The sequence below is a fragment of the Perognathus longimembris genome, chromosome 4 (genome assembly GCF_023159225.1).
Source record: "Perognathus longimembris pacificus isolate PPM17 chromosome 4, ASM2315922v1, whole genome shotgun sequence".
NCBI classification, from domain to species: domain Eukaryota; kingdom Metazoa; phylum Chordata; class Mammalia; order Rodentia; family Heteromyidae; genus Perognathus; species Perognathus longimembris.
This window is the reverse complement of record NC_063164.1, coordinates 63,704,332-63,728,371: the sequence shown is the minus strand read 5'-3', so window position 1 is coordinate 63,728,371 and position 24,040 is coordinate 63,704,332. Positions and strand designations below refer to the sequence as shown.

The 24,040-nt window shown below is 38.4% G+C and overlaps 1 protein-coding gene across 4 annotated transcripts in view; it reads right to left on the bottom strand.

Moving 5' to 3' along the window:
• Window positions 1-799: 799 nt before the first annotated feature.
• Acvr1 (activin A receptor type 1) overlaps window positions 800-24,040 on the bottom strand; it is a 124,610-nt gene continuing 101,369 nt past the window's right edge. For all 4 annotated transcript variants that reach the window (XM_048345434.1, XM_048345438.1, XM_048345435.1 and 1 more), the window contains 5 exons: window positions 23,104-23,250; window positions 18,557-18,832; window positions 14,242-14,439; window positions 2,997-3,127; window positions 800-1,988 (listed from right to left, as the gene is read on the bottom strand). In XM_048345434.1, coding sequence (XP_048201391.1) covers window positions 1,854-1,988; window positions 2,997-3,127; window positions 14,242-14,439; window positions 18,557-18,832; window positions 23,104-23,250 — 887 coding nt within the window. In that variant the 3' untranslated portion in view covers window positions 800-1,853. The remainder of the gene's footprint in view (window positions 1,989-2,996; window positions 3,128-14,241; window positions 14,440-18,556; window positions 18,833-23,103; window positions 23,251-24,040) is intronic.

The following is a 24,040-nucleotide window of genomic DNA, read 5'->3' as shown; positions in this document are numbered from 1 at the left end:
TATAAAGAGGCAGTTACTATATGGTCCCACTTAAATGAGAAACTTGGGAGTGATCAAATTCATACATAGAAGAATGGAAAGTTAGTGCTTAAGAGATGCAGAGCATAGGTAGCTTTCATAAGATTAAAAAGAGTTTGGTAATATAGAGATGGCTACACTATGATGTGACTTACATGCAAATTAAGATAGTGGATTTTATGTAATATGTGATACAAATTAAAATTGTAATTAAAAAGATTGTATGTGACTCAATTATCTCCCCTCTAAGTAAATACATGCTAATGAAGTTATTAACCTACATCTGGATCACCTTCCAGAACTTTCTCACCACATCTCTTTTTTTGGCCTACTCGGAGCTCTTTTTAATCCTGTTGTGTGCAAAAAATGGAAAATCGCTAAAGATGGAGTCCCAAGAACCAGAGGGAGCTACTCAAGATGGCCCTGCACTTACCTGTACTTGATACTAAGGAAATGCCTTGCATCCTTACTCCTGTTTGCACTCACAACTTCCTGTGAGAAAACAAGTCAGAGAGGACTTCTACTCTCACTTTAAAGCTGGGGACAATGAAGGGGAAAACTTCACAGTCAAAGAAGAGAAAAAAAAGTCTCTAATATCAAATTTCAGCTGTAGGATATCCTTATAGTATAGTACAGTCAGGTTTGGTTCATCACTCTACTTGTCTTGAAAATGAGGAAAAGCAAATTCAATTCTCAGATTTGTTTTGTACTTCTGTTGTTCCCATAGAAAATACATTCTGTTACACACATCTCTTTTTATACACTGAAAATAATCTCGCCATTTGACTTGAAAACAGTTTATTTAATTTATACAAATAACTACTAAATACAAAAAGTAGATTAAAACAAAATAGTTATTTTTTTCTGGCAGAGTTTAAATGCACATAATGGATAATTCCGAAGAAAATGCATTTCCCCCACAGCGTTCAAGACTAAGGTTCTATTGAAATCTTTGCTTCTAAATCAGTAATATATTCGGTGGTGTCACATGGGTAATGACTAAATACATTCTGCATATGAACTGAAAATAAAAGTTACAGTCTACACACATACAAATGTGAAGCACTTAAAATGTGAATTTAACTGGTAATAAAAGAAAAATGTCTATTTCAGAGTATAGTGTTAAAAACAGTTCAGTAATAAAATCATAAGACCACATAAAAATAAGCTTTAACATATGCACAGAGCAGTTTTCACAAAACTGCTACGTGCACAAGTAATAAATAATTTGCAAAGTTGTGTATAAACAATTCCTAATGTTCAGTATCGTTGTAAACATCAGCACATGTGTAAAATGCAGCAAAATCTGACATTACATTTTGTTTTGCCAAATTGAATTCCTATTATCTGAAGACGGCCCATATTTTGGCAAGTTGGGTCTTTAAAATTAAGAGTAACAGTGCAAGTAAGGAATGCAAAGAATTCCTAGTGCAATAAAGAAGAGAAGCACAGGCAATATTGCTGATTAAAAATTCACCACCTCCTTGAGTTTCCCGTGGGGAGTGTCTAGGAGACCTGTGAAAGATGCAAAGCCACTGTCTTAATGCCCAGATCTCTTGTAGGATTTCTCTGTTCCTCCAGTTCCCTACCTTTGCAACAGTATCTGTCCACCATTAGTCTCTGCAGTGTGAACAGTTCACTAAATGCCCAGTTCACAGTCATTGAGCGAGGTTAGGGTGGTTTTGGTGTCCCACAGCACTTGGCTGGGTAAGGTGTCTGCCTTGTCCAAGCAGCCATTTAGGGAGGGAGACAGATTCTGTTCTGACAACCAGTCAGGCCAGCATTAGGTCCTAGCTGGACAACATCAAATGTTCCTTCTTGACACAATGAAAATGTCAACAGTCAGTTTTCAATTTGTCTAGTGAATTGTCGATTTTGGTCAAAGTCTTTTTGATACGCAGAGCTGTGAGTCTCGCAGATGGATTCTGATACCAGCATTCCTTCATCAGCTTGGCCAGGGAGGTTAATGTCTGGGGAGAAAAAGAACAAACACCATAGTGAGAAGCTGGCTGTTAGCAGTCCCTTAGTGGCCCCTAGAAGCTGGACAGATATCTTGTCAGCTGTTTTAACGAACACTACAGGCCTTGTAAAGTTGAAGATGTGATTGTCATCCTCCTTAAACCAATATCCAATGACTTACATACTGATAAGAAAGCTGCTCAGAAGAGTTCCATGAACTCAGCCCTTTGGACTTTGAATACTATCAACTTACTTTATCAGTTAAGTCCCATAGGCCAGGTTAGACCCCTTAATGGTTTTATAGGTACTAAAAGCAATAGAAACAACCCCATATCTTAGATAACAGTCAAATTTGCAAACAGGGTCATATCTCAAAAGATTCTTTTTTAAGAAACAGCATGTATGACTTTTAAAATAATTAGATATGTTTGTATTCACAAATATTAGTTATATGGGGGGAAGAGGGTTCCACTGTGTCATTTCCAAAGAGACATACACTGTATCTTGATCAAACTCACCCCCTCTCTTATTCTCCTTTCCCTTCTTCCTACAACAATCTCAACAGGTTTCATTGTTCTGGGTAAATACAGGTTAGGTATTTTAGATCTACTACTACTTATAAGCAGCAGCACAGTCTCTTCAGCATTGAGCAGTTTGTAGCTTGTTTGGAATCTCAGGTGTGCAAGGTGAAAGGACATTAAAAATAGAACCCTAACAGTCTTGGTTTACACATAAAACTATAGTCCTGGGGCAAATCACAATAGTTATTACTCTGCTACTTCCTGGATTGATTGTAAATATTGTCAATCATTAGGAAGATCAATCTGACCGGGCTTTAAGAATAAGACAATTGTTCCAAACCTGCTCAATTAGGATCTGAGAACTTACTAAACAAATTTGAAAACAGTAGATACACAGTGTAGATCTCAGATACCAATGGCCACTGAAACTCAGAAAGCAAGCAAATAACTGAGGGCTGAGGTTTTCTGTACAACTAAGAACATGGCTGGTACTCTTACAGGATCTGAGAACCATCTGTTGGGTATGTTGGGCCTCTGCTGATCCACACATACTACTTTCCTCATATCTTCAAAACTTGGATCATTGGGAACCACATCATAGAATGGTGGCTTGTAATCCTCCACAATACCTGCAACAGGACAAGATGGCACTGGATTAGCAAGAAAGTCAATGTTCTTGCAGGGATTTATGAACAGGTGTCATGCTTCATAATGTGGCAGGATAGCACACTAATTCTCCTCTGGCCTACAGGCAGTTCTAGAAACTATAGATAGATCCTAAAGTAATTGGAGAAAAGACAATAAATATACACCCTGTCAGGAATTGTAAAAGGAATAATTGTTAAAAGAAAATGAGTAAAAACTTCTTATGTAGCAATATGTATTAACAAAATGTAAAATGTTCCAATGGTGTCTAAAACACTGTGATCTTACAGGGAGACCTAGGACTGAAATTCCTTTAATAACCACTTAAAGCAAGCACATAAATCTAGTCATTTCAAAACAAGTCGAAATAAAGCATTTTTATAAGTAGTAAACAGAAAACAAAACAAAAAACCAAGATTATCACTTTATTTGGGTGCTGGTGACACACACCTGTAATACTAGCTGCTTAGGAGGCTGAGATCTGAACCTCTATCCTTAGATCTCAGCCTCCTGAGTGGCTAGCTTTACAGGTGGGAGTTACCAGAGCCTGGCACACATTTGAAATGGAGTCTTGGTTCCTTCTGGGTCACACCCAAGCTATAATTCATTTATTTCAGGCTTCCATGGCTGGTGCCATCACAGGCACGTACTACCATATCTTGCTTTCCTCAGATACAGAATCTCCTGAACTTTTCTGTTCAGGCGTGCCTAGAACCACAATCTTCCCACTCTCAGTCTCCCATACAATTTGGGATAAGAAAAGAATCTTGTGAACTTTTCTTCCTGGACTGGTCTCAAACCAGTCTTCCCATTCTTATCCTGCTAAATAGGTAGCATGAGAAGCATGAACCACCAGCACCTGTCTGTTCGTTTTTTTAACTTTTATTTACTTTTTATTATTTAAGCATTGGTATTAGCATACACTAGCTATATATTGTGACATTTCTATATTTGCATTCAATATACCCTGAACAAACTCCCTTCCTCCATCACTCTCCTCTATCTCCCCTTGTTAAAATCATATAAAATATTCCTTTTTTCACTCAGTGTAAATGCAGGAGTATGCTCTAACTATAGGACACAGCTATTTGTCTGATGGTTGCTGGTTATTTTCATACTGTTGGTACAGAATGAAATGTAGAGAGGACAGCCTTCAAAAAGGCATAGGACTCATGAAAAAGGATGAACTCATCACTGACCACAAAACAAATTTGAATCAGGCTACTTTTAGCTCCTACCCCATTTCCAATGGTTTATAAACTTTTTCCCAGCAAAAGTACATGAACTCCTTACCTTTCACAAAGAACAGTGATTCCACAAAAATAAAAACCTAACACTTATCTTGTGGAATTAGAAGAGTGATTCTTATTACTTATACCAATGAAACTAAGAAAATTAATTCCTTTTCCACAACAACAGCGTCAACACTTTGGTCAGAGGATAACTTGTAGTACCTGTAACTTAGTTCCATTCCTAAATACACCCAGGTTGATGTGAAAGACAGAGGTTTTGAGAAGTTACAAATATGTTTTTCTAGTTCCTTCAGGCCAGTTTAAAAGCTGAATCCCCTTTTCAGTTACTGCAGAAATAAATAATACTTAACAGTGAGAGTCAATACTCACAAATCTCATGTAAATGCAAACCACTTATGGAGATTAGATATGCCAAGGATCACTCCTTGAGAAATACTACAGACTTGTTTAAACTTCACAAATTCAACTAAAGAGTTGGAGATGGAAAATACTCTAAATTGTACTTTAAAATTGCTTAATAGTATCTCTTAATTCTAAATAGCATCCACATTGCATACCTGCATTTATTGTGAGTATCAATCAAAGGATTAAAACTTTTCTTAGCAAACTATCAACAACTCCTATTGGTCCTAAACCACTGCTTTACAAAAGCTTGGTGCATCTCATCTCAGAAATTTCTACCTGGTTATCTTATACAGATTCCTAGAAAAATTCAAACAAAATACTTTTAGTAGTAAGGGATAACACCTAGAATACACTGAACATAGACCTGTTAAGATGATTTATATATGTACTCCAAAGCTACATGACTTATAGTCAGAGAGATAGGCCTTTTATTTAAAATATCAGTTTTTCTATGGAGATACATTTAACAACCTGTCTTAATTCTTTTTTTTTTTGCCTGTCCTGGGGCTTGAACACAGAGCCTGGGCACTGTCCTTGAGCCTCTTTGTGCTCAAAGCTATCACCTTACCACTTGAGCCACAGCACCACTTCCAGCTTTTTCTGAGTAATTTATTGGAGATAAGAGTCTCACACACTTTCCTTCCTGGGCTGGCTTTGAACCACAATCCTCAGATCTCAGCCTCCTGAGTAGCTAGGATAACAGGTGTGAGCCACCAGTGCCCAGCTCTGTCTTAATTCTTTAAAAATCGAGCAAAACAATTCTTTTGAGTAATTTGCCTGGTGAGTATGAGAAGGACTACATGAATGTAAACCACAATTCAACAAGGTTGGATTTCTCTGTAAACATAAAACAAAAGTAAGTATAGTTGGGTGTATGAGTATAAGACCTGGTGACACCCAACAAAGATTTCACTATATTCAAAGATGAAGTTTCCCTGTGTTTCTTTTCCCTACATTTTAATCTTATTAAGTGTTGCCATATTCTAACAAAGGAGATCAAGTGTAAAAAGAAAGACCATTTAATTGATTACCTGAGACTTAGAAAAGCCTTTCTTGCTTTCACCACTGGACAATGGTTGCTTCTATCTGACTCTACCTGTGATTCTCCAACATTTTACACCTGTATTAAAAGGCAGCCATTAACCATCCCATTACTCTAGGCAAGGGATGCAAGTATTTCCATTGGATGAAAGCATTTACTACCTGCTACATGTGGGATACCATGAGAGATGACAAGGGTAGTAAAAGTGAAAGATACATTCTCATTTATCAAAAGAGCCAATATCGAGGTCAACACAAGTCCCTCTATTTTCTTTAGAAAATGTATTTTTTTCCAAAAAAAAAATCCTTGACAGTTTTTCTTCATTCTACTATTTATTTTCTATGTTAAAAGGCTAAAGTAGAAATTCTTACTATACTATATTGGGTAGCTCCTAAACCAACCTGTCATTTGACCCCTTAAACTCTGCACCAGAAGTTGTGCTTGGCAGTAGGGACATAGAAAAAGATGCAGTGCTGGTGATGAGAAATTGGTAGAAAAAGATGGATGACAACCAAGTTATAAACTAGCATTATAGATGAGTAAGAGACAGGTGGGCAAAATAGGCAGGGGGAGGGTATTTAACAAGGTTCAGAGAAGGAAATATGTGTGTTGTTTCCTAAGTACCATCCATAAATTGGGTGCATTTGGAGCACAGTGCTTACTAGAGCTCAGAGCTTTGTGAGGCAGATGGGAGGTCAGGAGAAAAGAAAACATCAAGGAGAGGGTGTACACAAGGCAGAGGGAAGGTATGGGGCAAAGAAAAGGTTAATAACGAGCATCTCTACTTGGAAAGATAGAGGAAACTCCCTGTGGGTGAAACTGGTAGACACAGTGGCCAAGAGAGAGGGAGAAAAGGCTTGGTCAGTAGGTGATAGGGACAGACAATGAGGTGACTTACATTGTCACGATAAGAAGTGACTGTCTTACCACTGTTCCTTGTTTCTGTACACAAGTAATAAACAGTCAAGGTACCAAGGCAAAAGAAAGTGAACTGTAAGTCCTACAAATGTAACACACAATGAGAAACTACCAAATCATGAACCATCAAAGAGGACAGCACAAGTCAGGAAAGCAACTAAAAATATAAAATATGTCAAGTACCAGAGGAGTGGTACAAAGAGCAAATGACACAGAGGCAGGGAAAGAAGAACTATCAGATCAGGTCAAAAAAGGAATAAACAGCTAGGCCTTCTTCTGAAGCAGCTGCTGACTTGAAGGAGACATGAGAGATAAATCAAAGAAATTATTCATACTTCCCACAACTTCAGGCATAATTAACTGATTGTCTCCTGGGGCACCTAATTAAAAGTTTTTCTCTTCTCTAGGGCAAATCTACCATTACCATCAGCAACTCTTCCTGAGTAAACTACTTGGCTGTGCCACTGTGGTTTTCCAACATATTTACATTAAACGCCATAAAGTTCACATGCAAAAACAACAAGAATGTCCTTGACACATGCACTGACAAGTTTACAGTGCCATTGTGTCCAGAAACAAGATCTTCCTTGGAGTTTCCCCTCTCTGAGGCCTTGGACCAACAACCCAATCACCCATCCCTGGATAGGTACACCTTACAGGTCTCTGCTTCATGTCGTTCTCTGCCTTCCTCCATCATATCCCATTGCCTCCAATGGGACCTTTACAGGAAAACTGAGAGGAAGCTCAGTGTACCCTCCCCATGGGTATCCAGTGGTACTGCCAACCGGGTGGTGCTCAATCCCCACTACTGCCCAAGGCTCATCAATGTCCTTAAAAGCCTGGGCATGGGCCACGCTGAATTGGCCTGCAGTTCCATCAACACAGTGCTTCTAAGACTTCCTCGGCAGTTCCTTTCTCATTCCCACAGCATCTCACATTCTCTCAAGCTTGCTATTCACCCCAGTTATGACTTAGTTTAACATTGTGTCTTTTGAAAAGGCCCACACATGCAGGGCTCCAAAGCTCAGTGCTCACCTACACCAACTTCTATACCTTAACCTTAGTGGCTCAAGCCACTGGTTTACAACAAAATGTAAGGAGCCTGAAATGAAAATTTTATTTTGTGTTTGCTTGTGTTTGCACCATAGCTTTTCCAGAGCCTAACACAATGGCACCCATGCATGTGAATGTTGATTATGTTCATAATCCTTTATCTAGAAATTTGGATATTAGGTATGTTTACAGTATTTAGAACTTCCTACATTTTATAAAGAGGCATGCACCATATTTTATGTGCTATTACTTTTCTGCAGAAAAAAATATACGTACAGTTAAATACAAAGTGCAGTGAACAAAGGTAATATACAGACTCGTGTCCACTCAGGTCAGGGTGATGTTTAAAAGTTTGGGTCAGGTATTCTGCCAAGTAATGTAGAAAGAGCTTTGGGGACTTCTCAGTTGTAGTTAAGGGACTGTGGACTTGTCAATGCTCTGAATAATTCACAGGTGAGAAAAAGAGGTGATGTTAGAGCCATTTATATTACATCTTTCCTTCCCTCTAAACAAAAAACCTGGGGAGCACACAGGGATAAATACTTGTTCAAGCTCACAGCTAATTACCAGCAAAACCAAACTAAAATAGTGTTCTGTCTCTATTGTAGAATTCTCTCCAACAAGCCAATGATGAGAAAGAAGAAGTCACGCTGCAAGGCACTCATCGCAAAAAAAAAAAAACCCTCTCACTCAGGGAGTCACACTCAAGACCTTGGCAAGGCAAGAACAGAGTCCTGGCATCTGAACCCATACACAGAGCAACTTTCCACAGTCAATTCCTACAAAAGTACTGAATCCTTCAGAGATTCGGGCATTTGAAATTAAGTCATTTGAGAAAGAATAAAGAGAGCAGTTCATATTTGCCTTCAGAGAAAACTGTAAATTAATAAGGTGCTTCCTGTAGGAGTAGCATATGAAAAAAAATTAATATGGTTTGTGGACAAAACTTCTCATCTTATTAATTGCATATTTATTTATATTATTGCTTTTCCTATTATGTCATGTGGTACTGGCCACTCAATTCCAGTAGTGATACTAATTTCCTTTCTGTATTAAACTAAGGTTGAAAAGAGAAAAGATTACATGCTACTGGTACATGTGGCATTTGGATATGGAAAAACAAAGTCACACAGGGGTATATGCTATCAGGTTTACAAGAAGGCACTTGTCCTAGTGAGGCATGGTTCAACAAGATACACCCAACAGTGTTATTTCACCTCTCATGAGATTCACATAGCGGTAACAAAGCATGTAAGTTGATGGCTTATAGATTACTATGTAGTCAGACCCTATTAAATATTATTTATTAGTATTACCCCAAGAGGTCAGTGATAAGGGCAAAATGTCTAGAAAGACTACAGTGCTGTCCCTTGAGTTTTACCCTGCTTGCCTCCAAAGCCTTTGGAAGCATTTGCGTTCTAAGCACTGGCAGCTGCGAAGGTCTCTGGAGAAAAAAGGTGCTACATATGAAAGTCTAGGGCTACTGCAAGGCTGAAGACATCAATATTTGTCTTGACGGGTACTGCTCTTGGAACCAAGACTATTAGGCAGCAAACAGTCCCATCAGGAATGGCTTCTGGTTATTTCAGCCTGAGGTCAGCTCACTGCTTTTCTTCAGTTTTAGATTTCTAAATCACAGACATGAAATTCTAGGAAATCACAAGGGAAAATCCTTCTGTCTCTCTCACCTCTACGTTTTTTTCCCTTTGTTACTTACCTAAAGATGAAAACAAATGAAGAAAACTCCTGGAGTTTGAACTTAGGGCCTTGTCCTATATCAGCCCTAAGACCCCTAAAATTATGAAAAATTTTCCTAGCAGGATTCATGCGTTTGTTCAAACCTTAATACACAATCAAGTATTTGATAGGAATTATGAAACATGTTGGCTACGGAGTTGCTGAAAAAATGAGAGTTGTCATGGTTTCCGTACACAAGCCCATGTGCTTGGGAACAGAAGTACTCTCGGCTCCCTGGCAAACTCAAGGATTCATTAGAAGTTTTTCCAAAATGTGTGCACCAAGCATACACTCTCTCTACAAGTATTTCCTCATCTCTACCCCAGAAGAGGTGTGGTTTGGCCAATAAGGACTTCTCCGTGAAAACACAGACAGGGTTTGACACATTTAATCACTAGATTTTATCACCACAAAATAATCAAAGCCAGTGAAACAAGGGTCCTTCCACAGAAACTTCCTATGGACAGCGAAAGGGAAAATGAATGTCTTATCTGAGCAAAGTGTAGCATCATGCAAGGAAAGAGGGGAAACTGGGTTCAATATGCTCAGGGCATATGACATACACACCAGTGCTCATCTGATATGATCTCATGTGATCATCAGGCCCTTTTCAAGTAGATGTAGTATCTGTATTTTTTTTTTCAATGAAGAAACTGACCAGTCCTCTCAGGGCCTGGGATGCTACTGATCCTCCTGTCTTCAGTGCTCAGGAAACGTACCATACAGCTCCAAAGAGCTGAGTCAGTACAGCTCCTGTGTGCAGCAATGGCCTGGAGAGCCACGGCACCAGACACAGCAAAGGCCCCTCACAATGAGCTGCATGGACACCAAGTGCCCAGTGTCACAGATCTGTCCTCTGGGTAGAGTCACACAGGAATTACTGGTAGCCCTAGTCAGGACACAGTGCCTTCTCAAAAGTTCTCTATTCAGAAATGTATGTTTTCAGAGGGTGTGTTCAAAGCAGACACCTCTGCTGTCAGATAAAAGCTACCAGGAAGTCCATTTTAATTACTGTATACTAAAATTATGTGAATTACCCAATTCCATTTCCCTCACAGGCTATCCTAAACTGGCTGTGCTAGTCATGAAAATTACGATTATCCTACAAACCTCAATCCTTAGAAAAAAGTATCAGTGGAAGTTGGGATATTAAAAAGGAAAAAGAGAGTGTTGGGGTATTAAAAGACTCAAATACCTTAGCATCACATTTTCCTACCCTCGAATTATTATAACAGAAATTCTGGGGCTGAGGCTCAGCAATGACCCAACAAGTACTGTGAATGATTCTGATGCCCACTCCAGGTTTACAGCTTTTGATCTAAGCAGCCCCCCACCCACCTTTAATTCATGGAGCAATTCCCACAGCAAAGGTAGGAAAATCATTTGCCACCCAGCCCATTCCAAATTCAGTGTCACACTAACACCATGTAAAGATTCCAAAAGATACTCATGAGACATTTTCAAATGTGAAAATGGACTTAACTCTCATTTCCTGTACAGAAGCAGCATGAGGTTTATTATTAGAGAAAATAAATGTAAAATTTCAATAAAAACACACACACACAAAAAAAAAAACTACATGTTTTTATGCTTATGGCTCACTTGAGGATTAAACTGCTCCAAGAGAACTATCTGAGCATCAATTTTTATAATGGGTTCAGAAACTCAAAGGATTCATAATTATAACCTTCTTAATATAACATATGAGGTACATTTTATATACAATAACTTCAAAAACTTATGTTCTTTTAGTGACAATTCCTAAAGTTGATAAGAAAGTGAAAAAGGTAGATCATACCTTGGATTGAGGAAGGTATTCAAGCCATAAAAAATTCCTTATTCTGCCCTTTAAGCCTACTTCGGTGATCAGATTAGAAATCAGTTCTCCATATGAAAAAGTTATACCCACAATTATGTCTATTATAAACCTTAAATGAGGGAGACAGGACGTCTAACAACATGGAAATGTTACATTAATAAAGTATCATGTGACAATCCAAAATATAAGATAGACAAACATTAAAAAGATGACACAGAATTTTATTTACATAATAACAACCAAGTTTTTAAAAATTGGTGGATAGCCAGAAGCTGGTGGCTCATGCCTGTAATTTTTGCTACTTAAGAGGCTGAGATCTGAGGACTACAGTCAAAGCCAGTCTGGGCAAGATAAGTCCATGAGACTCTTATCTCCAATTAACCACAAAAAGCCAGAAGTAAAACTATGGCTCAAGTGGCAAAGTGCCAGCCTTAAGCAAAAGAACTTAGGAACAGTGACAAGGCCTCAAGTTCAAGTCCCAGAGTGAACAGAGAAGGAAAAAATAAAAATAATAGAATTTGGGGAAATTTTTCCTTTTTTACCACTGGGGCTTGAACTCAGGGCCTTGTGCTCTGTGAGATAAGAACTCTATCAGAGTCATTCCTCATGTTCTCTCATTTTTCTTTCACACACCTTTTCTGTTTAGGGAGAGCAAAAATTAAAATACTAACACTAGTAGAAACATTTTCAAGAAGCATTAAACACTTTCAAACTTCACTTCAGATAATTTATGGCTTTGTGTGTGTGTGTGTGCACGCGCACATGAGCACGCACATGCTGTGTGTATACATACAATGTTCATGGGGGGAAAAGAGACTAGAGAAAGAGAAGGGAAAAACATCATATTAGTCATTGCCAAAAAACAAAAGATGAATTAAAATGAGACATAAAAATATCCTTAGCTCCCTCTAAGAATCAAATCACACCACAGACCAGAAGCGCTACCCACAGATATGATGATGCAAAGGGAAGAGCAATAAATCAAAAACAACCTCTACCATCCATGACTTTATTTTTTACCCCAAAATAATGTTAATCACAGGATCTAGCAAGCAAGCTAACATTTGTTGAGCTAAATTTTAAACAAATGACTCTAGCTTCAAACTATTATTAATCACAACTGATCTTTAAAAGCCATTTGGGTTTATGCCCGTGACGCAGGGAGCAAGTCTGAAACATGAGTTCTTCAAAGTCTGAGAATCCCAACCTTCTGCCAAACAGGCTTGCCTGGCCTTGTGCCGGCATAGCCACAGCTGGAAAAGCTACTGTGTTGGCTGAGGGACACCAGCTTCTTATACATGTGAACAATAACACCATCACAAAGCTTATTCTGATACCAATCCTCTCATCTCTGGTAAGATGTATTCATCAGAACTAGGTTTTTTTTTCACTCCCAAGGCACTCAAAAATGATTGAAGAGAAATGACGAAATGAAGTAGATGCGCAATTTCAGGCAAAGTTCAGAACTTTATAAATCAGCAAAACACACACTTTATTGCCAACAATTCTCAAGGCACTTCAGTGGCACAAACTAAGACAGCCACTCATGATGATTAGGAAACAATTACCAAGAAAATGTCCATGGCTCCATTAAGAAAGAACAAAGGACTTTGAAAAAAAATATTTTATCATCCATCCACACATAGGTTTCATCTGAAAAATTTGACTTAGCATCTCCAGAGCATGTGTTCAAAGAATACACACTCTGCTGCTGCACGATTTTAAAGCTACAGTGAAGGTATGCCCATTTTAATTGTTGTACACTAGACCTATATGAAGTTACCCAATTCCACATCCCTCACAGGGTGTCCTAATCTGTGGCTGTGCTAGTCATAAAAATTATGATTACCCCACAAGCCTCTACCCTTAGAAAAAAGTATCAGTGAAAGTAAGGACATTAAAAGAAAGGGAAAAGTAGAAAGTTGGGGGTACTAAAGACTTCATGCATTACTTCTCTCATTGCGTCAGGAGGGAAAAACATAAAATATAATTTAAAAACGAATAGAAATTTAAATACATAATAGGTTCTTCTGTTTTCTACGGACCACTTCAGACATACACTCTATGAAATAATTTTCTAGTTGTGGAAAATATGAAGTGTATCAAGTTGATTGAAGGAATGGTGCTACAAAAACCAGTTTGTACATTGTTGGGGAAGGCCTCATTTGAAAGACAACTACTTAGTACTTCTATATTACAATGTACTTAAGAATTTACTAGGTACTTGAGGATGGTTTAAGTACACAGAAGACAAGTGTGAGAGCTCACTACAGGGGAGACAATTTAAAAATGAATGGCAAGTGCCATGGCAACAATTCATCAAATTCCTCCATAAAGATAACTAATCAACACAAGCCACTGATCCAGGGTCCCACAATTTAAATTAGACTCATTCAAAAGGTACAGCCTGCTTCTTATAAAGAATGACTTCCGAATTGAAAATGGCCTTTTCTCAACAATCAAATCGTAAGAAAGAAAAAACATCCACTGAAGCAGAATCCACCCTTAAGTTTCTTTGCGTATTCTTAATTTAAACCTACCTTGTGAGAAAAAACAAAGAGGAAAGGAGGTGATAAGAAAGTCATATAGGAAGACAAAAGGAAGAAATGAAATATACATCAATCCAAACAGAACACCAAGGAATAATAATCTCTTCTAAAACAAATACTTTTCAGTCATCATTTCTTCTGAATTTCAAACATAATGTCATTACATAATACTATCAGCTGTAAGTCAAATAGAAATGCCTTATGTACAGCCAGACAAAAGGATTGAAGGAACAATAAATATGGGGCCTCTACATTCCCCTTCTCCTTGTAACAGTAGCATCAAGAAAATGTGAACATGAACAATATTAGACCAGATGCTTACCATTGCTCACCATCCGCCTGGCCACTTCCCACAAAACAAGTCCAAAGGCCCAAATATCGACCCTCTTGTAAGAATCAAAACAATCCACCTGGATGGTTTCGTCTAGAACTTCTGGGGCCATGTAGCGCTTGGTGCCCACACGGGGGTTGTTCCCCACATCAAGTTGATTTGTGCTCTGGGAATGCATGACTGCCAGGCCTAGGAGAAGAAGACAACCACATCATTAACTCACTTCCTGTCTCAGAGGGCTGCTAAAGGATTTAAATCAAGCCCAATCAAAAGTGCCCTCTGGTGGTAGGTGTACTTGCTGCTGTGTTACACCCAGAATAATCCCTGTATTTACTCATGACTTTTGGAGTGAGAAGAGCGAGAGGGACTAAGGCTAGAAACATTATGAGGCTATTAGGTTAATACATGAGACTCTAGAAGACAAAAAATGTTGAGCACTAATGCACTACAGCAATATGGGGCCGATGTTTGAAGCTGACAGGAAAACAGGCTTGCATGTCATAAGTGAGCCTCAAAGTGTCCTAACAAGGAGAAAATGAAGCTCTGAAAAATCCACCACTGCTCCCACTAGTTTCCAAACACAAATTTCAAACAGTGTGAGACTCAGAACTTGAGGTAATTGGTCACTCTATAAAAGAGAAGGCTGTGACAGACACTGTTACATCCTTAAAGGAAGGGCTGCCCATCTGGGCAATCAGGCTGACCAAATCCATAGAACTTACTTTCTCTAGAACTGAGAAAACAGTCTTAAACCAGACCTCCATTCAAAGAGCAGTTCTCAGAATAATGGTTCTGAAACACTTGACCACGGCTCATTTAAGAATTCCTCAGTCAACTAGCAAGACAACTCACCTGGCAATCCTCACTAGCAAGGGGGGGATAGACAGATCTGTGCATGGTTTATTTGAGGATGGGATTATTTATTGACACATACACAGGCCAACTGAAAATGACTGCTTTTAACACTCAGGATAATGATGAAAAGTCTAATGGAAACAGGCTGCCCTGTAAACCTCTGTAATCTAAAGATCCCTTGGAAATCTCATAAGCAATCTGTAGAATGTTTCTGCTCCCAGCCCACAGCTCCAAATATATGAGATGCTGACTCCATGCACTGTCACGGAGAGAGCAAATATCACCTCACCTTAATAATTAGCAAAGATGTCAGCAAATATCACTGACTAATGAAGACTGGCACATCTCCTCTTATTTTTATAATCATCTCCATGATTCAATGGACATTGTGAATATTTCTTGAATATTTCCTGTGAATATTTCTACCATTTCTAGAACCAATGTCAAAATATCAGAATGATTCCAGTTTAAATGGAATCTGCTGGTACTAGCTACTGAGATTTAAAAATATTCCCACATGTTCTTTTAACTTCTCCCTTTATCAAGTGACACTTCGTTATTCATACTTTGAGTTTTGCATGGATTCATGAAGAGACAAACAACTGTCTTTAAAGCCACAAAAGGCCTTATAAAGTTACAAAAAGCTCCTTCCTTGTTTGTTCACTTGGCTTACTCATCACCTTAAGATACTAGGCAGCTCTGTGGAGTGGTCTACATGACAAGGAACTGAGGCTTGCTGTCATGGATGTGCCTGGGTCAAGTGTGGTGATGACTCCAGCCTTGAGCAACAGCTTTGGCTGTACCTCCTTGATTCACTGTATTAGAACCACACTGCTAAGTCCTCCTTAGATTCTTGACCTTCAAAGGAACTTGCAAGCTAACACATCACTGGAGAAGTTCTTACCTAGTGATATAATTGTTAAAGAGACAAAACCAAATATAATATGTAAAATTTGAATTCTCCTTTGAAAATAACTGGAAAAAAATGCTGTAAGTGGTACCACATAGCTGTGATCCAAGCACTTGGGAGGCTGAGCTAAGAGGATCACAAGTTTAAAGCCAGCATGGGATACATAAAAAAATGTCATGAAAGCTCAAGTTACACAGTGAAAAATTGTCTCACCACACACACAAACAAAAACCTGAGAAACTTAATGGTGGACATTAAATGATAAACAATTATCAAGAATTGTTAAGTGAGATAAACTGTGATTATGCAATAGGGTATATTTTAGAAAACACATTTTGAAGTACTTAGGAGTCAAGTGTTTTAATGTTTGCAACCTAGTCCCAAATACATTAACAAAAATATGCATATACCACATATAAAGCCAAATGTACAAAACTTCAGTAATTTTTGAGTTCAGGTGTTGAGGATTTTAAGTAACTACCCTATCATTCTTTCAACTTCTGTGGATGGCTTAATGCTGTAAAGTAATAGCTGTCTTTGCAGTATTTATTATAGAACAGTATTTCTAGAGACTGCTCCTTAGTCTCTGGGTGTGATGTGAAAAATACTACAGAAGATATGGTTTTACAAGAGCTACTACCTCCATGAAATTATCAATCCTCTGCATACTGACTTTTTGGCACAGATTTTTACACTAGCTTATATATTTAATTGGAAGTCTACAGATCAGAAGGAATACAGTTGAAGCGTTACCTAAGCAAACTTAACCAAAAATGTACTCCATTCTCTTCTATCAAGTCCCATATACTGAATCTAAGCACTATCTCACTTTGTCTGTCCTTGTTGGACCACTAAATTGTACAGCAGTTATGATTTAAATCTTTACTACTTGCCAGCATTGATAATAATTCTGTGAAGGAGGCCTGACTGAATTTTAGTGATATGAACACATTATTGTGGAAGTTACTGAAAATAAAGAAGCTCAGTAGATAGCAACTATAACTGGTGTTCCTCATACTAAGACTGCTTGGTCCTCTGAGTGAATGTAAGCAGTGCTTGCACATAGGTAAACAGATTTGTGCAAAACTATAGGACAAGTATTAAGCAAAGTCCGAAATTAAACCTAAATCACCCTGACTGCTCAAACAGCTATGACACAAGCCTTCAGGTCCTATACTACAACTGAACTAATTGCCTGCAGAAAGTTTTGAGATCATGCTCTTATACTTGGGGGATATTACAAAATAATTTTCTAAAATGAAAAGACTATAAAAAAGAGATTCAAAAGAAGAAAATTCCCCTGTGTTTAAAAACAGAAATATAAATTAACTTCAAAATTTAACATAATTAAAAGAAATGTTGTCTAAGCCCTTATCATTCTAACAATAACTATATTATAAAACATATTTAATCAAGAAAAATTAGGGCTCTCAATAGTCTAGTAGAGTGAATACCCTAATATTGTAACTCAGCTCTTATTAGCACAATTATTCAGCCAACATTCTAGGAGTCTAGGATGAACGTGGTTTAAGTGAAAATGCCTCTATACATGAAAATTATCTTATGTATAGTACAATTAAAGCTGCATTAGTAGTTCCCTAACACCATATGAATAAGCCATTTCCTTAGAATAATGAATGAGGAAGTTTGAAGACTACTTTCCTCTTTCCCAAACTGGTCATTTTGCTTTGGTATAGAAGAATGCTTTCAGGAGCCATTATAAAGACAAACACTTTCATTAAAAATGCATAAATGTGAGCCTACTTTGTGTGAGAATCTGTGAATTCAGAATGAAATAATAATGGTTGCTTCTGAGGGTAAAAAGCAGAAACTAATTGAATGAGCCCTAAGGTGACTTTCTTTTCCTTTTTGGCCAGTTCTGGGGCTGAACTCAGGGCCTGAGCACTATCCCTGGCTTCTTTTTACTCAAGGCTAGCACTCTGCCAACTTGAGCCACAGCACCACTTCTGGCCTTTTCTAGGTATGTGGTGCTGAGGAATCAAACCTAGGGCTTCATGTATGGCAAGCACTCTTGCCACTAGGCCATAGTCCCAGCCCCCAAGGTGAGTTTCTAAGTACGCAATGGGAAATTGATAGCCATAGTCTTGATAATCCACAAAATGGGTTTTATAGCATTTTTTAAATTCTTAGAATGGTCATAAGATCACATATTTCACCTAAAAGAATAAGCAAACAATGTGTCTAATTTATATACCAGTGAACTAGTTGCATGTTGAAGCTGTTACAAGAAAGATGGGTTTTTTATCTTTAGTTTACATCAGATGTTTCAAAGATTATAGTGAATAGAAGGATGGATGGATGGACAGATGGATGACAAAGCTTACTTAGTAAAAGAGGATAAATTATTAATGAGAAAATCCAAGTTGGTGAGTATACGATTTTGATTGTAAGGTTCTTTCAATTTTTCAGGGGCCTTAAGTTTTTCATAATAACACATCAGGCTTTAAAGAGGGATGACCTAGCAAACACTGGAATTCAACACAAGTAAAAGTGGAAATTAAAAATATTTTTAAAGTATACCCAAATCTGCTATGCAACACTGTCCATTCTTCTTCACCAGGATGTTTTTGCTCTTTAAATCTCGATGAGCAATGGCTGGTTTTCCTTGGGTCCCAAATATCTCTATGTGCAAATGTGCGAGACCACTGGCTATGGATAGCACTATTCGAAGGCAGCTAACTGTATCCAGCGTGGTGAGCTGAAGGTAGTCATACAACGATCCCATTTCATGGTAATGTGTAATTAACCACAACTGGGTACTGGAGTGTCTTGATGTCATGTCAGAAGCAATGAAACCTGGAGAGAGCAAGAACAAAATTAACATATGTGAGACCTCCATACCCTGTAACTTTTATTATCCAGAAGGGAGACACTGACAGGTGTAGAGACCTAGACACATTCTTATGAAACCTAAATATACCAAAATAACCCTTAATCTTTATAACTTTCCCTGAAAATAAATGCCCCAAGTCATAAGACCCTCCCCCCATTCAAAAGAAATTATATGTACATGGCCTCTAACTCAATCTTTCCCCAATGAAGAGAAACCTCTGATTAAATAAATAATAAGCAAATCTTTACTCCCTTACCTTCCCTAAGTTCGTTAAGTCTTAAAATTTTTCTCTGCCCCATGAATTATGTACTAAGCCTTTAGGAAAAATGACATTTAAATCATCATGATTCTTCTTCAGTTTATCTCTCAAGTATTTGAGCCTGTATTTGCTTCACAATGCTTGAATACTTTTGTTGGATATTTGTGTTTTGCACCAAGCACTCTATTACTGATGGAGGTGGCATAGGTACCTGCAGTTGGAACTCTGGTGCAGCCACTGGATTGTTCATACCATGGGATAAAGGATTAGAGAAAATGTCTCTTGCTTCACAATCTAAGACATCCTTGCTGGCTCTTCAAGAGCACATAAAACTCATTCTGAAGCAAGGTGATCTATGTCCCTTGTGAGCTCAGTGACAGTGCTCCCAAGGAATCAAGTATGTCAGGCAGCTGTGACATCAGAGGCCATCGAATAGTATAACTGTTGACAGAGTGGCCCCAAAGCCATACAACTTGATTACAAAACTGGCTCCAACATCTTAAAACAGGTGATCTTGCCCATCACAAAAAAATCTCCACTTTAGTTTCTTCACTTCTAAGATGAAGATATCAGCAACGTTTATCTCACAGGGTAATTTTTAAAACAAAAGAGACATTATGCTGAAAATGAATCATGCAATACCTAATAGGCAGCAAGTACTGAAGACTAGCTGGTATCTACTATATTTTAACATAGCCCAGAGCTCAATTAAAACCATAACAACAACTTTATAATTTGTTTGCATATTGTTTCTTTCTCTTCTCATTATTCTCAGGAAATGCTGAGAAAAAGTGTACATTTTAATAGTCTGAGACAGCTCTGGTGTTGGATGGTGGCAGCAGCTACATAATGGTGCAAATGCATCTAATGCTATTGAATTGTGTGTTCCAAATGGGTGAAGGGGAACACATTATGTTGTGTTTTTAAAGAGTATAAAACAAGACTTCGGAGCAAATGCTCAGATTAATCAATCCCTTTGGTTTCAGTGATGAGAAAAAGAATGCTAACAAATGTAACTTTGACCAAAGAGACACAGTGGGCCTCTACTAGTCAACACCACTGTTCCCGCCATCATGACACAACTTTCCATTAGCCACCTATCTGCTAATTTCCAGACCAGAGAAGGAAGGCTTCCAATTCAAACTGGTCCATCTTCAAGAATATTCTGTGTTATTCTATGGTAAGTTTAATGAAAGAGATAAGCAACAAGGGCAGAGTTTAATATTTTGGGAAGCTAGCATTAGCAATACACACACGTGGGAGGGATCGTGAGCAAGGCACAGTGTGGCATGTGTCTGCACTCCCAATTACCTGGGAGGCTGGATAGGAAGATTGCTCAAGACCAATCTGGGCAAAACAGTTGGACCTTGCCTCAAAAAGTTAAACAAAAAGAGAAAAAAAAAAGCAGCAGTATCTTTTCCAAAACACAATACGCTCTTTTGATAAAAGAGAAAATGGTCACAGAAAATAAAGCCTTTGTGCCCAGGAAACTGGTAAAGCAGGGAAAGGAAAGTTTTCAATCTCTATGATATTTCTTGAGATAGTAATTCATCCATATGGCTGTGATTATAATGAAGAGTAGAAAGATATCATAAATTCAAAATTTCTGCACATCATTGTGTAATAAGAAACAATGTCTAATCCTATGTGTTCATACTAAGGGAATCTATTGTGAAGCATATTGCAAAAGTATCTTTTAAATTTCTCTTGTGATTAAATCTAATTTAGTAAATATCTACTGGGTACTGTCATATGCTGGATATTGTGTTCAGCACTGGGTATGAATGCAAGAACTATGCAAATAAGTCTTGCCATAGTGTACAATGGAGTGGTATCACAGGTCATTTATCTGAGGTGCAGGGCTGAGAGATGATTTGCATAGTAAGCAATACTGTAGAGTATTTTTGCATAGTGAATCTACGAGTCCCATAGTATGAAAGGAGATGGGCGGGTGTGTCCTTCCTTCAAGTCTTATACCTTGTAAGCTTAAAGCTATGTGCATTTCCTATGAAGATTAATTCCACTGTCTAGGAAAACTTATTTCTTGTACATCATGGCTTCTCATCCAATCAGCTCTTAATTCATTGTTAATCTTAGTAAGTTCCAGAGGCAGAAGGAAAGTTGGAATGTTCATGGGCAATTCTCACTCCAAATCTCAGAAGCAACTCTACTGCTAGATGATAATCTAACAGACAGCAGTGCCCAGCACAGAACTACAGGTAAGAGCCAACATGCTCACTAGATTTCTTTCATCTCTTGCTTTGCTTCTCTGCATATCAGTTGCCTCATTAGTTAAAACTGGGAAAATAAGAGTACTTACTTTCTTACAGTTAGGGTAAAAATTACATGAGAGCATGTAAGCCAAATACTTTCAGGGGTGGCTCTTGCCTATGACTTTTGGTGTTGTTACTGTTGCCGTGGTAGCTATTACATTGAGGTCCGTAACTGCCATACAGTGTAGGGTGTGACAAGAGTTACAGCAGAAAAAGGTGTGGATGTGCAAAGCAGCACAATTTCTATGGGGAGAAACTGGAGGGGAACTGCAAAGTTCTGACAAAGGAAGGGGTGGTTGGATGGTGGGAAGGGGTTACTAGGTGATCCAGTACAACAAGAACAAAGAAGAGACTTAAGTGTTATGGTAAACCCAAGCAATGGCAATCCTGCTGAAACTGAATGAGAACATAATTCTACTTAAAGCCCCCAAGCAAGAGTCTTGAATGTCAAGCCTAGATATCACAGAAATTGCAGTCAATTTTGGATAGTCAAGCCCACTTTGAGTAGAAAGATGACAGCAACAATGCACGTGAAGAGCATAGGTGAGGACTAGGACCCAAGGGGATAGAAAAAGGAATGGAAGTGGGGCTGGGGATATAGCCTAGTGGCAAGAGTGCCTGCCTCGAATACACGAGGCCCTAGGTTCGATTCCCCAGCACCACATATACAAAAAACGGCCAGAAGCGGCGCTGTGGCTCAAGTGGCAGAGTGCTAGCCTTGAGCGGGAAGAAGCCAGGGACAGTGCTCAGGCCCTGAGTCCAAGGCCCAGGACTGGCCAAAAAAAGAAAAAAAAAGAAAAAGAAAAAGGAATGGAAGAGATCAACAGCAGAAACTGGAATGGTCTGAAGCAGAGTTCTGGGCAACTTACAAACCATTATTTACTGACAGGCCTCCTCAGATTCCAAAAGTTGATAGCAGCAGAAGAGAAATACATTCTCATGTCATCTTTAATCTAACCATAAGAAAGACCAAAGCCAGACCTAATCCAATAGCCAACACTATCCTTTACACTTAAAATTCTGTAAAAAATTTTCATCTTCTATTAAAGCAGCATTCCAAATAGCATTCCCTATACATGTATTGGTATGAACACATTTAGAGAAACTTTGAAAACTACAGAAGTCAATGTCCCCCAAGAATACGTTCACTCCTTCTATTACCATAGCCACATTTCAGTGGGCACTTTGCATATTTCACAAGTGTTGCTAAGCTTTAGTTTCCAAATTAAGATGTATGCTGAATTGCTCTGTAAATCTGGTCTTTAAAAATGATGCCTAGTTTGAGAGAATGTGCATTTCATTACGATGTCCCTGAGAGCTGTGAATCTCTAGGAAAGAGTCCAAAGATCTTTTTTACTTTGATTCAAGTAATAAATATTCAGAAAGGGTGGAGTTTAGAACAACTCTAGAAGCCTTGAAGTGAACAAGATAGGACAATTTTTTTTGTTGTTTAAATAACGAGCTGCAGATGTAGGAATAAGAATGAGCAATAAGGGATTTCCTTCTTATCATCCACACAATCTTATGACTTATTTCCAGATTTAAACAAGAAATTGGTGTTAAATGAAAATAAAACAGAACATGCATGCTGTGGATACCAATAGAAGTTTCCAAGAGAGACTAAAACTCATACTCAGCAAACCAGAGCAGGGGTAGGTACTTCTCTACCCAAATCAGTTCAGAAGAATATGCTCATACTTACCTAAAATGTTCTCATGCCTCAACATCACGGTGTTGTACAGCTCTGTCTCCCTGAACCATGACTTCTCATCCCGGGAGGAGAAGATCTTCACAGCCACATTTTCCCCTTGCCAACTGCCCCTCCACACTTCACCATACCTGCCTTTCCCTGTGGAAAGTGAGATAGAGGTGACCTTGGAGGTAAGTGCACAAGAAGCAGCCAGTCCAGAGATTCCTACAAGAAAGCCAGTGAGTCTAGCACCTGCAACTCTTTAACATGCAAGTGGGTGAGACTGAGAAGAGTATAGATGATCAGATTTCAATATGGCACTGAAGGCCTAAAAAAGTGTGTGATGGGAGTAACTCAATGCCTTCTTTCCTTCCTTCCCTCCTTCGTTCTCAATCCAACAGGGATTTTCTAAGCACACAAATCTGTATACACAAAAAGTATACACTTTCATTCCTCAAAAAGAAATGTCTAAGTTTCAGAAGTATGTTCTGATGATTAAAATCTATTACAGCCAGCCAAGCACTATTGGCTCATGCATGTAAACCTAGCTACTCAGGAGGCTGAGATCTAAGGATAGTGGTTCACTCCTATCTCCAATAAACTAGCAAAAATATCTGGATGTAGAGGTGTGGTTCAAGTAGTAGAATGCTAGCCTTGAACACAAAAGCTCAGAGCCAATGGTCCTAAGCCTCAGGACCAGCATACACACACACACACACACACACACACACACACACACACACGACCTAATACAACCAAACACAGTACTAGATAGGAGACTGTTGAATTCATCACCACCCTTCTTATAGGATGGTATATTTCAATAGAAAATTTACAACTATTCTGATTTCTCATATTGCTCATGAGTATTTATTTACTAGATAGCCCCTGCTGTGCCACAAAAGGCTATACTGTACTCAAAAGGATACTTAGGAAGAGATTTTGAAAA